The sequence below is a fragment of the Mobula hypostoma genome, chromosome 4 (assembly GCF_963921235.1).
Source record: "Mobula hypostoma chromosome 4, sMobHyp1.1, whole genome shotgun sequence".
Lineage (NCBI taxonomy): Eukaryota > Metazoa > Chordata > Chondrichthyes > Myliobatiformes > Myliobatidae > Mobula > Mobula hypostoma.
Window position 1 is genome coordinate 82,631,768 of NC_086100.1, and position 15,566 is coordinate 82,647,333.

General features: G+C 41.4%; 1 protein-coding gene across 1 annotated transcript in view; it reads left to right on the forward strand.

Annotated features, from left to right (window-relative positions):
• Nucleotides 1-248: 248 nt before the first annotated feature.
• Nucleotides 249-15,566, forward strand: part of LOC134345961 (uncharacterized) — a 94,095-nt gene continuing 78,777 nt past the window's right edge. The window contains exons 1-5 of the mRNA XM_063047305.1: nucleotides 249-360; nucleotides 7,211-7,255; nucleotides 7,535-7,629; nucleotides 8,544-8,704; nucleotides 11,264-11,288. Of these exons, the coding sequence (XP_062903375.1) occupies nucleotides 7,563-7,629; nucleotides 8,544-8,704; nucleotides 11,264-11,288 (253 nt within the window). The 5' untranslated portion in view covers nucleotides 249-360; nucleotides 7,211-7,255; nucleotides 7,535-7,562. The remainder of the gene's footprint in view (nucleotides 361-7,210; nucleotides 7,256-7,534; nucleotides 7,630-8,543; nucleotides 8,705-11,263; nucleotides 11,289-15,566) is intronic.

Consider the following 15,566-nt stretch of genomic DNA (forward strand, 5'->3'; position numbering starts at 1 on the left):
TGTGCTGTATCTTAATAAAAAGAGAAGAGACTGAGCAGGCAACAGCAAGTTCATGGTTACCTATAGTGTCTGTTGAAGTACTCACTATGAGAAAATATTTTCGTTGATGTATCTTTCAAATTCTGACAGCATTTCTCTCTCACTTTTGCTCATTTGTGCTCTGACCAGTGTGGGGATTTGTCAGCCATCGTTTATTTACCCATGGATTCAGATGGTTTTGAGTAAATATTTGAAGTTACTCATTAACTGAGGCTTTCTGGTGTTTGATTGTGCTTGGTGTTTTAAGTGCAAGAAGCTACCTAATGGCTGTGTGATGAAAAGTATTCCATCTGGATTTTTGTGGACAAATTGTATTTGAAGGTACTGCGCCATATTGTAGTCCAGCCTTTGTGTCAATTTCTATTTTGAAAAATAAATATCTTTATTTTGTCAGTGCTGATATCTGGCCTCTTCAGTGGGTCTGCATTGACCTCTGGCCTCTGGAGGGGAGTCATTGCTGACCCCAACAGTGCTTATCCCTGGATTCTACAGATGGTCAGCGGTGAACTGTGACCCTTACAATGGGTCAGTGCTGATCCCAAGCCTCTGCAGTGCACATTGTTTTACCCGGATTGGCAATTGATCCATGTGGATTCCTGAGTTCTTTTGTGAGTCTTTGTTGGTTCCTGGGATTTGCCATGAGTCGATGTTGGTTCCGGAGTTCTGTAGAGGGTCAACATTGGCTCCTGCAATTTGTCGTGAGTCGGTGTTGGTTCCAGAGTTCCGTAGAGAGTCGACATTGGTTCCCACGATTTGCCATGAGTTGCTGTTGGATCTGGAGTTCTGTAGTGGGTCGGTGTTGGTTCCCGGAATCTGCCGTGAGTTTAGCATTGGTTCCTAGATTTTTCATTAGGGCCAGCACAGATGCCTGGTCTGTGTGATGGATTAATATTGTTCTCAGGTCACTGCAGTCAATTGGTCTCTTCCTAGCTTATACCATGGATCACTGACTCTCCTTGCTCGTGCAGTGGTTTACTTTATGATGGATTGATGATGTATCCTGTGCTGTAGGCTTGGTCACAGATGTTCCTCGGCTTTACCAAGAGTCACAAATAATCTCTGATATGTGTATTTAGACAGTGATGGTCCTTAACACGTGTTCTAGTTGACTGATATTCCCTGACAGTGTGCTGGTCACTGATGTCCATGGTGTGTGTTGTAACGCAGTAGCAATCTGTGGCCCTTGTGCTGGATCACTGTTTGTTCCCTGACCCAGGGGTTGGGTCAGTAGTGTTCATTGGCCTGTGCTCTGGGTCACTTGTACAGTGGGCCCCTGATGATCTGTCCTCTGTGATGGGTCTGTGAAGATCCCTAACCATTGCAGTGATCCCAGCCCCAAAAGTTCAGTTCACTAGAGACCTAGTACACAAGCCAACAGATACCCAAGTCCTGCTGTTCTTCAGTGCCTGTTCCCAGATTCTTTGGTGGGTAAATAATGCATCTCAGTGTCTGTGAAGGTTCAGCAAAGGTACCTGGCCTGACGATTGTTCAGTGCTGGTCCCATGTCACAGTGCTGTTTCCTGGCCTCTACCATGAGACGGAGGTAGACCCTGGCCTGCAGAGTGGACCATTTTTATTTTACATCTGTGCAATGTGTTACTTTAAGATGGGTGGTGGGCTGGGCCATTGATTATACCTGCCCTGTGTACTGGGGCATTAACCATACCTGGCCTGTGAGGGTTGGTCATTGACGATTGCTGCTATTGTGATTGATCAACACAGATCAGTTGCTCAAGTGCTGGATTAATAATTATTTCTGACTGGCTAACCATCCCTAGGACATGTATCGGGTCACTGATGTTCTCTGGGCCTGAGCTGATGCATTAATGTGCCTTGATCCATGTGATCATTGATATTCCCTGGTCCTTGTGTTGGGTCACTGCTGGTCCCTGGTTTGTATGTTGGGTCTGTAATGTTCCCTGATCTGTATGTTGGGTCTGTAATGTTCCCTGGTCCGTATGTTGGGTCACTGCTGGTCCCTGGTCTGTATGTTGGGTCTGTAATGTTCCCTGTTCTGTATGCTGTGTCTGTAATGTTCCCTGGTCTGTATGTTGGGTCTGTAATTTTCCCTGGTCCGTATGTTGGGTCTGTAATTGTCCCTGGTCCTTGTGTAGGGTCTGTAATGTTCCCCGGTCTGTATATTGGGTCTGTAATGTTCCCTGGTCCTGGTCTAGGGTCTGTAATGTTCCATGGTCTGTATGTTGGGTCTGTAATGTACCTTGGTCTGTGTGTTGGGTCACTGCTGGTCCCTAGTCTGTATGTTGGGTCTGTAATGTTACCTGGTCCGTATGTTGGGTCACTGCTGTTCCTCGTCCATGTGTAGGGTCTGTAATGTTTCCTGGTCTGTATGTTGGGTCTGTAATGTTCCCTGGTCTGTATGTTGGGTCTGTAATGTACCCTGGTCTGTGTGTTGGGTCACTGCTGTTCCCTGGTCTGTATGTTGGGTCTGTAATGTACCCTGGTCGGTATGTTGGGTCACTGCTGTTCCCTGGTCTGTATGTTGGGTCTGTAATGTACCCTGGTCTGTGTGTGGGGTGTCTGATAATCCCTGGGCTGGATGCTGGTGCATTGACATTCTCCAGTCTTAGCTGTAATATGTCAGTTTGACTTTTTAAAAAAATGTGTTGTGATAACCTGCCAAGAGGAGAGTTATATCATCAAATTCACAAGAAGTTGAGAAATTATCTGGAGCGTACTTGGAGTAAGGGTAGCAATTATTTTTTTCAGATGATTGCAAAGGTTTTGTTTCCAACCTAAAGTACCAAAATATTCTTCTCTTATGACAATGTACAGTACATGCAGAGTAGTATGGGATATTTTGTGATTCTGTGTTGCTCAATAAAACCGATTAATGTTGAAAGAAGTGCTATTATCGAAGCACAACGAATTTTAAGAGTAAAGCGTAGGACATCAGCTTCAGAAACCAGATACGATGCTATCAGTATATCATATTTCAATTCACTTATGTGGGACCCTATGCTCTGTTGCTCTCTAACAATCTGCCAATTATAAAGGACATTGTACCTCACAGGTAAGCAAGCTGATGATGTGATATCTCATCTAATATGGGGCTATAATGCAGCCGATCAGGAGCATTGATCCCTTTTCTGAAATCTCACTGACGTCAAGAGAAGTTCTGCCCTGGTGCTGTACTGCTTTCAGTTTTGGAAAGAATTCAAAGCCAAAATCAATATCAATGTTAAGGCAGTTCGGCACAAGAAGGTAAATCAGATACAAAACAGAATGAATTGCATCAGAAACTAAATAAAACACAGAAAGCTAAGATGAAGAGGTATCAGTGGGTGGCCCTGCGTCCAAAACAGACCACAATTAGAGCATACAATACAATTTATTAAATTGATAGCAGTCAAAAGGAGCAAAAGGTTACAATCAAATGGAAGGTTTTCCAAATGGACAAGGATCTAGAAAACAAGACATATTCAGGTGAATCAAACCAAAGGGAAGGTAGATTTAAGGTGAAAAAGGTGGTATAAAAATGTGGGTTGGAGATTACAAGGTGTATTAACTATGAGAAGCTTTTAAAGGAATATGCATTTTATTAATTACACCTGTACACCTGCTTGTTATTGGAAATATCTAATCTGCCAATCATGTGACAGCAACTCAATGCATAAAAGCATGCAGACGTGGTCAAGAAGTTCAGTTGTTCAGACTAAACTTCAGGAACATAGAAAACCTACAGCACATTACAGGCCCTTCAGCCCACAAAGCTATGCCAAACATGTCCCTACTTTAGAACTACCTAGGCTTTACCCATAGCCCTCTATTTTTCTAAGCTCCATGTACCTATCCAGGAGTCAAAGACCCTATCGGTTCCACCTCCAACACTGCCGCCAGCAGCCCATTCCACGCACTCACCAGCCTCTGCGTAAAAAAACTTTCCCCTGACATCTCCTCTGTACCTACTTCCAAACGCCTTAAAACTATGCCCTCTCGTGCTAGCCATTTTAGCCCTGGGGAGTGGGAAGAATTGAGTCTGAAGTAACTTTGACCATGGAAAGATTGTTGGTGCCAGACGGAAGTGTTATGTGTATCTCACCCGGGATTTTTACAAACAATAGTCTCTGAGGTTTACAGAGAAAAGTGCAAAAAACAGCATTACAACAGTGATGTGCAGAAGAGCATCTCTGAACGTGCGACATGTCCAACCTTGAAGTGAATGGGTTACCGCAACAGACCATGAACTTACATTTAGTGACCGCTATATCAGGTACAAGAGATACCTAAGTAAAGTGGTCACTGAGCCTAGCTTAATTCGTAAATGTAGAAATGATGCATAATCATGTTCAGACAAAGCACAATGCATTCAGAGACAATTATTGAGTGAAAAATGAATGGTATTGAACATGGTAAGCAAGTCAGTTAAAAGTTCACAGTGAGCAAGCTTCTAAACTTGAAGCAAGCCAATTGAGAATTGGGTTTTCATACTCGGGAATATTGAAGGAAACGAAGGAAGTGCAAACAGGTGAATTATTAACAATATAACATTCAAGAGACTGCAGTAATCTAGAGCAAAATAAAACTGTTAGAGGAACTCAGTGAGTTGATCTGCTTCTGTGGAGGAAGGGAATTGTTGATGTTTTTGGTTGAGACACTCCATCAGGACTAAGAGTGGAGAAGAAAAACAATGGATATTAAGAGGAGAGTGAAAGATGGACCAGGGAGGGGTGAGAAATGATGGAGCCAGGAGGGATGAGTTGGAAGGCCGAGGCAGGGGGATGGTACATGGAAGCAGACAAAGGAAAATAAAAAGGGAATATGGAACCTGGTAGTGGGGGTAAAGGTGGAGCCAGAGATTGGAGGGTTATAATTGAAGAAATCAGGGCTGAAAGTGCCAAAATGCCAAAATATGAAGTAAGGAGAGTGATTTAAGGGAGATGTAGGCCGATGGAACCTGGTGGGTGAGAGGATCTGGTAGGTGAGGTACTTGTGCAGTGCATGAATGGAGCCAGTATAGGAAGAAGGACAAAAATGAGTGGGGATTTGAGGGTGGAGGCTGCTGGAAAGTGTTTATGGGAATGGAAAGAGACTAGAATGGGAGGGCCAACGATGAATAAGAAGGGGAGAGAGAGAGATTATGAAGTGTCTTTTATTTAGTTTGCTAGGCTAAGGCAAAAAAAGCAAACTAGAATGGCAACTCATAGTCCACCTGGGTAGTCTACAATCCAACGTTGTAGAACTGTGTCAGGGTCTTGGCCTGAAATGTTGATTGTACTCTTTTCCTTAGATGCTGCTTGACCTGCTGAGTTCCTCCAGCATTTTGTGTGTGTTGCTAAGATAGGTAGATACTTTATTGATCCCACAGGAAACGACAGTGTCACAGTAGCATTACAAATGCACAGATATAAATATTCGAAGAGAAGTAGAAAGAATAAAAAAGTAAGTTACCTCAAACAGTCTAACAGGAGGGTGTCATCACTTCCGCAGTTATAGGTTGACCTATTATAGAGGCTAATGGCCAAGGGTAAGAATTACCTCATGTAGCGCTCTTTGGAACAGCACAGTTGGCTTAATCTATTACTAAAAGTGATCCTCTGTTTGGTCAAGATGGCATGCAGAGGGTGAGAAACATTGTCCAGAATTGCCAGGATTTTCCGTAGGGTCTTTGTTCTACCACAGCCTCCAGTGTGTCCAGTTTGACTCCTATAACAGAGCTAGCCTTTCTAATCAGTTTATTGAGCCTGTTGGCATCACCCATGTTGATGCCATTGCCCCAGCACACCACCGCATAGTTGGTTGTACTGGTGACAACAGACAGGTAGAACATGTGAAGGAGAGGCCTGCATAGTCCAAAGGACCTCAGTCTCCTCAGGAAATAGAGATGACTCTGGCCCTTCTTGTAAACAGCCTCTGTGTTGGTGCTCCACTCAAGTCTGTCATCCAGGTGCACCTCCAGGTACTTGTAGGTCCTCAACACATCCACGCCCTCACCATCAATAGTAACAGGAAGCACTACAGGCTTAGTCTTCCTAAAGTCCATCACCATCTCTTTTGTCTTTCTAATGTTGAGTTGCAGATGACTCAGCTTGCTCATTTGACGAAGTCCTCCACCAGGGCCCTGTATTCATCCTCCCGTTCTCGCTTTGTACACCCAACTATTGCTGAGTCATCAGAGAATTTCTGCAGATGACGTGACTTAGTGTTGTATCTACAGTCTGAGAAAGGGCAAACAGAAAGGGAGCCAATACAGTCCCTTGTGGAGCTCCAGTGCTGCTTCTAACCATGTCTGGCACACAGCTCTGAAGCTGCACAAACGGTGGTCTGCTAGTCAGGTCATCCCATAAGCTCTGCATGACACTTGCAGCACTATGACACCTACGTGTCTGCTCTCCCTTGCCACACCTCAACCCTTGTCTCCTTTCCTTTAACTGCTGAGAGTTCTATTGCCTCTTAATGCATAGAGTAAGACTAGTAGACCATTACTAGATTTCTCACGGGCACCAGATGAGATACATGTGCATATTCTCAGTGAGGAATTTTCTCATGGCTACTCACCAGGAACAAGAACGCATAAGTCAGGCCAGAATAGGCCAACTCAGGTGCTCACTTTTGAGATTCCATCCACTGATGTGCATTCATGAATGGACACTAAAAGATGCTGCAGGCAGGACAGACTGGCAGGAACCTGAAGTAACAGCACGAACTTTGCTTCCAATGAGTCCACACCACCCAACGTTGAATGAGTGATCAGTTCCTCCATTGCAACCCACCATAATCGTGTCTTTTATGACAACTCTGTTCCCACAGGAACAAAATAAGTATCAACACACAGAGTTTTGCCTCTGAAATATCATATCACTTCCAAAGTCTGTACTCCAGTGAAGGCCTTGGTATGCTGCGATTTCACTCTAGGAACGTACCTGGATTCCATAAGAGAGAATCCTGGTATCTCTCAGGACCAGGAATATGCATGTTGCTTCTGGTGCTAAAACACTACAGTCTGAAGCCTTGGCCTCTGATAAGAACTAACTGTACTCATCCTGAATTCTCAGTAATCTTCTAATATTCAAATAGGGCACAAACATCAGGAATGGAAAACCAGCATGTGACTGTCTTTGTGCAAGAATAATTGGCAATTTATTTGATCTTCTTATGATTTGTTTTGTGAATTTGACTGCTGATTTGAACTTCATGTTATTTGCCTTTGTAGCAAGGTGAGGGCAAAACCCAGAAGTCTGAAGTGAAGAATCCTCTGGTAAGTTTGTCAAGATGCTGAGGTAGGCATGCTTAAAGATGATATTTCTGTAAAAATTGGAAGTACAATCAAGGTTTGCCTTGAAGAGGTCTAGAAGGCCACTGGGTTGAAAAGTAATTAGAGATGGGCAATCCATAAGCAGGGAATGAATTTAAAAAGAAAATGCACAGAGAAGAAGTATTTGGTTGCTGTAAGACTGAAGAAAATAATTGAAACCTTCAGGGTTATCTGGTTAACTGCTACCTCAGTGCATGTGAGAATTTTGCTTTCCTGTTGTAGGTGGGAGCTTGATTAACGTGACTGCACAATGGTGAAGGCTTGCTGTTGCTTAATATTTCTTGCGGTTGCTCATATCGTGGTGCCCAGCTACTCAGGTCAGTATGAAATTTAAATGATTATGCTGCAGTAATGCTCAGAAAGTGCTTAACCCTGAGATAGATGTCCATCGACGACTTTCCCTTCTGTCAATTCTACATTTCGGTGAAACAGAGGCAGCCTTTCTTTGTAGGTGATTCATCATTCTGGTAAAACTGTACACTGTCCAGGGTACAAAGTTCATATTACCCTGGTGCACATTGTGTGCTCTTCTGACTCAGAAGTGAGTTTCCTGCTACTCACCTGCTTTATCACCTAAATCACTACCTTCTAGCTTTGTAGAATCTGCATCAACTTTGTTCCATCATGTTTCCTGCTGAAACTCTCATACCTAACTTAGTTAATTCTAAACTTAACTATTCTTTTCCTATCCTAGCACATCTTTTGCCATTCACCCAGAACTCTGCTGCCCATAATCCTATTTTGCTCTAAGTAGTTTACACAATTATCTCAGTAACCTTTGCGTAGATTGGTTTCCTGTCTGGAAATACCAGATTTAGATTTCCTTTCCCTGGGGAGAAAGATTGAGTGCATTCATGTCATGATTTTAATAAACCTCTATATTGTCTCCCCTCAGTCCCTACACTCCCAGGAATTAAGTCCTAACCTGCCCAACTTCTCCCTATAACTCAGTCTTTCAAGTCCTGGCAACAGTCTTGTAAATTTTCTCTGCATTTTTTTCAGCTTAATAATGTCCTTCGCATAACACAGTGCCCAGTCCTGTATGTGTAATACTCCCAGTTTAGCTTCACCAATATTTTGTACACAGATGATGCACTGTCCTTGTTTAGATCAAGTGCTATACTAGTATGGAGGATACACTGCCTTGGTACTAATGCCATAATTCATGTCAGATTGGTAAGCTGTCCTGCAGAGAGCAATAATTAAGATGATTCTTTATTTTCCTTTTCAGTATTTTTATCAGAAAAAAAAGCCTCTGAAGTCTTGAGAATTAGGAAACGGCACAATTCTTTCTTTGAAGAATTCAAGGCTGGAGATTTAGAAAGAGAGTGTTCTGAAGAAGTTTGTGATTTTGAAGAGGTAAAAGAGATTTTCCCAACAACAGGTGATGCTGTAAGTATCCTGCAGTCAATTGGCACAGAAGCCCGGTTGCCTTAATAAAGCTGTCATAGTTTTATTGGCACTGAGGGAAAGATTTACATACTTTGAACCTTTTGAATCTCCACAGAACGGTTGTAACACTAATGCATGAGAAAACAATTGGTGTTGTTATTGTGTGCACAGTAATGCCTTTCACTGGAGGAATATCTAACCTTGTACCTCTGGTGTATCCCTTCAGCCCAACCCACACCTCTTCTTTGGAATGAGTTACTTCATTTCAAGCAACAATAGATGTCCTGCAGTTGGCTCACCTTCACAACTTATTGAAGTTCCTCCTTTAGAGTAGCCTCTGTTGGGAATTGTTTGGAAAGTGGGCTCAGTTGCAGTATTTACCCTTGGAATAGTTTTTCACCACATTGTGTAGGGTAGAAACCCAACTCATCCATATTTCTGAATTAAAGTAAGTTAGCACCTTGGAGACTGAGCACATATTATGGAGCCTCCATCTAGTGAATCTTTAACATGTAACACATGGTATAATTATGAGACCAACTTCTACAGACATGTGGTGGATAATATATTGACTGGTTGCATCATGGAAACACCAATGACCTTGAATGAAAAAGCCTGCAAAAAGTAGTGGATATGGCCCAGTCCAATACAGGTAAAGCCCTCCCCGCTATTCAGTGCATCTTCAGAGCACTGCCACAAGAAAGCAGCACCATCATCAAGGAACCCCACCACCCAGTCCATGCTCTCTTCTTGCTGTTTTAGAGGAGCCTCAGGACCCACGCCACCAGGTTCAGGAACAATTATTACCCCTCAACCATCAGACTCTTGAACCAAAGGGGACACCTTCACTCACCCCGTCACTAAACTTTTCCCACAACATATGGACACACTTTCAATGATTCTTCATCTCACGCTCTTGATATTTATTGCCTGTTATTAATATTTTTTTCTTTGTGTATTTTCACAGTTTGTTGTCTTTTGCACATTGGCATTTGTCTGTCTTGTATGCAATCTTTCACTGAATCCATTGTGTTTCTTTGCACTTACTGTGGATGCCCGCAAGAAAAATGAATCTCAGGGTCATATATGGTGAGATATATGTTCTCTGACAATAAAGTTATTTTGAATTTGAAGTGTTTTTGTAAATAGTGTTATGAAAAATTACAGGGATCTTGATCAGCTGGTACATAGGCTGAGCCCTGGCTAAGGCTTTCAATCTAGATAAATGTGAGGTATTGCATTTTGGGAGATCGATCAGAGTAGGACTTCTACAATGAATGCTAGGGTCCCAGGGAATGCAATAGAACAGAGGGACCTAGGAATACATGTGCATAATTCATTGCAAGCACCGTCACAGATAGACAGGGTGGTGAAGAAAATGTTGGGTTCATTGGCCTTCATCAGTCAGAATATTGAATATAGGAGTTAGGAAATTAGGTTGCACTTATTTAAGACATTGGTGAGGCCACACTTGAAGAATTGTGCCCGGTTTTGGTCACGTTACTACAGGAAAGATGTTACAAAACTGGAAAAGAGTACTGAAAAGATTTACTAGGGTGTTGTCTGGACTTGGGGGACTGAGTTACAAGGAGAGTTTGCATAGACTAGGATTTATTTCTGGAACGCAGGAGACTGAGGGGTGACCTGATAGAGGAATATAAGGTCATGAGGGTATAGATAGGTTGAAAGCACATAGTCCATACAGGCTTTTTCCCAGGGAGTGGGTGCAAACATGTCGATGTAGATTTAAGATCAGGGGCATCTTCTTCACACAAGAACTGATACAGATTTGAAATAAGGAACTAGAGGTAGTGATTGAGACAGGCATATGAGCAGCATTTAAAACAAACCTAGATAAGTACATGGATAGAAGAGATTTATGAGGCTGTGGGCCAAAAATGGACAAATAGAACCAGCTAACACAGTTGGCATGGATGAATTGGTTCGAAGGGCCTGTTTCTAAGCTCTTATGATTCTATGACGCTGACAGACCACCATTCGGTTCTGAACTTGAAAAGCGAGCAAGCATCAAAGATAAAATTTTTCATTTCAGTTACTTGACAATAGTATAAATTGTTCTTAGGCATAGACTCAACCCAAAGGAATATGATTAGAGAATGTGCATAAAAATGTTCATGATGGTTTAAATAGCATTACCAACACATGAGCATGATGAAGAAATGAGTTCACTATGATGAAGAGTCCAAAGCCTAGAAAAAAATAGACTGAGGGATATGGAGAAAAGCTTGGATTGATGAACTTGACAAGAATGTGGGTGAGTGGGATTCTGGAATTTAGGAAGTGTGATTATGGAAACTAATAATATGTTCACTAAGCATAATTGTATGAAATGGTGGTGGAGGGATTAATTTTTTTTAAATGTGAACAGGCTTTTTGCACAATGTGCTTTTGATGGAGTTTCGTTGCCTAATTGTTTTGTTCTTGTCATTAGGTATATAGTACAGAAGTGTTCTAATTAATTGCATTCACACAGGATCTCAGATTACAGTATCTGGTATTTTACTAAGGCATCTAATCAACTGTATACTTTTTTGACAGTTATTATTTTGGAACAAGTATGTCGGTGAGTAAACTGATTTCTCACAAGCTAGGAATAGATAAAAAAAAATTAATAAACAACATTAAAGCAACGTTTGCATTTAATGTTCATTGTGAACTGTGGTTATTTTCTTTAAAATGGCTAAAATATTACAATTAGCTTCAATGTGAGATATTCCTTCATATATCATCCAGTGTGCTATCAGTAACAATTTCAAATAGAATAGAATGGTGTTCTGCCGTCAAAAAAAATCCCACCCTTCTGTCCCATGTTGTGTTTTCCTGGATGTGTTATAATCCCAATTTTTCTGCTCCCATCCTACTCTAGTAACATGCAGATTTTTAAACAGGCCATTGATCTCTTTCTATGCCACATTGGTTCCTGTAGGTGATGTTCATTAGAAAGATGTAGAATGGGTGGTCTTACTTTCCAGTATTAGGCCATTTCTATGATGGGGAATTCTATTATCACTTAATTCCATTATTAAATTATTTTATTCCATTTATCATATTACATATAACAGTAAGACTGTCTGAGATAAGTGGAATTGAGTAATTTTAGTAATGGATTTTTAAAATCATGGCTATGAAGTTACTTAGTTATCTATCTAATAAATGCGTGAAAATAGTGAAGACTTCATGCTTTACATTAACATTGCTTGTATGAAACACTGCATTATGGAGTATTTTTATCATCCTAGCAATATTTTGTACCTAAATTTATACAGAATTGGAATAGAACCCTTTGAGAATGTTTTGTCATTCAGCGAAGTCATTACTCCTCTTCTGTTTCATCTACACCTTCCTTTAATATCCCAATTTCCTTGAGTCCCTGGGTATCCAAAAATACGTATATTGATTTCCTTTGTGGATGTGTCAATGAACATTTATTGTGTTCTTGTTAGAGAATTTCAAAGCTTCATATTTGTTTAGTAATTCATTTTTTTGCACTACCTTACTTTCCATTTTTCTATTTTCTATTTATGATTTATAATTTAAATTTTTAATATTTACTATTGATTTGTAATCCAGGGAGCGGGAAGTGCAGAATCAAATATCGCTATGATGATTATACATTCTAGTATCAATTGTTTGGCGACAATAAAGTATAAAGTAATGAATTGGCTATTCCCAATCCTTTATCCTGTGACCATGACCCCTCACTCTAGTTTTTCCAGTACCTCCAGTTTCCATTCTTTATGGGAAGCAGGAAAGAGTCAAGCTCCAAGATAGTATGCGTCCACTGAGCTTTGCCACTTAGGATAATCTCCTGATTACAGAAATCAGACTAGTAATTCTGTATTTTTCTAGTCAGCCAAATGGAATGATGACCCATTGCAACTTCATCTTGTCCTCTCTATCACTGTTGGAAGCCTGGCTTCAGCCAATTCAATTCACTCTATCCAGTGAAAAAGAAACAAAAAAAAGAGAATGTTCGGATAAAGTTCATAACTTTCCATCTCTGAGAAGACTATTTGTGCACTATTGCTAGAGGCTCAACTCTTCAAGCCAAGCTGTTCCAGTAAATCTTTTAAAAGGATTGTGCTCCTTTGAGTGGAAGATTGCCAAGATGTGCTGTGTTTGAAATACGTAAGACAAGTTCAATGCAGCTGATTCCTGCCCAAGCTGCATACTCTCAGTTGACAGTGAGTAACAGGTGATCTTGTCAGTACTTGCTGACAAATGACCATTGACAGCTGTGCTCAGTTTTGCTTTCTCCTGGGCCATGTGCTTCCAGCTTTCTTTACAGCCTTGGTCTAAAAGAGCTGGATTCCAGAAGTGAGATTTCCTGCCATTGATGTGAAAGTAGCACTTAACCAAGTCATAGAGTACTATAGCACAGAAATAGTCCCTTCAGCCCATCTAGTCCTTGACAAACTGTTAATCTGCCTAGCCCCATTGACCTACAAATGGATTATAGCCCTCCATACCCCTCAGTACCTATGAAAATTTTCTCTTAAATGTCGAAATCAAACCTGGATCCACCACTTTTGCTGGCAGCTTGTAATAATTGTCCTATTTATGCTTATCTTATTTGACTGCATTTACCCCATATTCCTCTAAACTTTTCATATCTGTCCAAATATCTTAATATCTGCGCTTGCCTCTATTGTCTTTGACGGCTTGTTTCATAGACCTACTGCTCTCTGTGTGGAGAGGGCGAGCTTGTCCCTTGGATCCCCTTTAAATCTTCCCTCTCTCATCTTAAACCTTTGCCCCTTGGTTTACTCTGGGGAAAAGACTGTGAACATGTACCCCAGCAATGCCTTTCATAATCTTTATAAAACTCTATATGGTCATCCCTCACTCCAGGGAAAATAAATTGAATGTAGCATTAGTTATTCTACCTTGTGTAGAAGGAAGTACTCAACTCTTCATTGCTGGTGGCCAATAAATTAGTATCCTTTTGCAAGCATGTTTACATCAAAATGACTGACTTCCAGGTTTTTGCCTTTTGGGGCAGTATTTTTTGGGGGTTGGTTTGATCAGATAGAGCAATCAAGCATAGCCTTGGTTTTAGGGTCTTGCCAAAAGTATAGCACATCACGAATGTCTCAACTGCTTTACACATGACCGCAAAAAACTGCAGAGAGGGCTCACCTCATCACAGAAACCAGCCTCCTCAGTAAAGCAGCCAGCAGAATCAAATACAACCCTCCCCTACCCCCACTTTGGACTTCCTCTATTCTCCCCTCTTGCATTAGGCAGCAAATATGAAGATTGAAGAAACATAGCACCAGACTCTTGTGCAGTTTCTTAGTGTGATAAGTTGGACTCTTGACTTTACAATCTGCCTCACTATGACCTTGCTTCTCACTGTTTTCCTGCACTGCACTTTCTCTGCAGCGGTTACACTTTATTCTGCATTGTTAGTGTTTGGCCTTGTTCTGCCACCACTTTCACCACCCTCTGAATGCAGAAGTTCCCCCTCGTGTTCCCCTTAAACATTTCACCTTTCACCAGTAACCTTGAGTTCCAGTCACACACAACCTCAGTGGAAAAACCCTGCTTATATTTACCTTCTCTATGCCCCTCACAGTTTTATATAACTCTATCAAATCTCCCCTCATTCTCCTATGCTCAAGGCAATTAAGCCCTAATTTACTCAACCTTTCTCTATAACTCAGGTTTTCAAGTCCAGCAAATATAAGACCAAAAGACAAGGTAGTGGAACTAGGCATTTGGCCCATCCAGCCTGTTCCGCCATTCAATCATGACTGATTTTTTTTCACCTCCTCAGCCCCACTCCCCGGCCTTCTGCCCGTAACCTTTGATGCCATGTCCAATCAATAACTTATCAATCTCTGCCTTAAATACACCCAAAACTGGCCTCCACAGCTGCCTGCGGTAACAATTTCCACAAATTCACCACCCGCTGGCTAAAGAAATTTCTCTGCATCCCTGGTTTAAATCGATACCCCTCTATTCTGTGGGACACCACTAGTCACTGGCAGCCAACCAGAAAAGGATCCTTTTATTCCCACTCACTGCCTCCTACCAATCAGCCAATGCCCTAACCATGTTAGTAACTTTCCTGTAATATCATGGGCTCTGAACTTGGTAAGCAGCATCATGTGTGGAACCTTGTCAAAGGCCTTCTAAAAGTCCAAATATACAACATATTTGCATTCCCTTTATCTATCTTACTTGTAATCTCCTCAAAGAATTCCAACAGGTTCATCAGGCAAGATTTTCCCTTAAGGAAACCATGCTTGTCCTGTGTCACCAAGTCCTCCATAACCTCACCCGTAACAATTGACTCCAACATCTTCCAAACCACTGAAGTCAGGCTAACTGGTCTATAATTTCCTTTCTGCTGCCTTCCTCCTTTCTTAAAGAGTGGAGTGATATTTGCAATTTTCGAGTCCTTTGGCACTATGCCAGTGTCCAATGATTTTGAAAGATCATCACTAATGCCTCCACAATCTCTACCGCTAACTCTTTCAGAACCCTAGGGTGCAGTTCATCTGGTCTGAGTGACTGATGTACCCTTAGATCTTTCAGCTTTTTGAGCACCACCTCCCTTGTAATAGTAACTGCACTACTTCTCTTCCCTCTCTCCTTCCAACACCTGGCTCACTGCTAGTGTCTACCACAGTGAAAACTTGCAAAATACCCAGTTAATTCATCTGCCATCTCTTTGTCCCCTGTTATTATTTCTCCAGCCTAAGTTTCCAGTGGTCCTATATCCACTCTCATCTCTTTTATTTTTTACATATTTGAAAAAGCTTTTACTATCCACTCTGATATTGTTTGCTAGTTTGCTTTCATATTTCATCTTTTCCCTCCTAATGATTCTTTT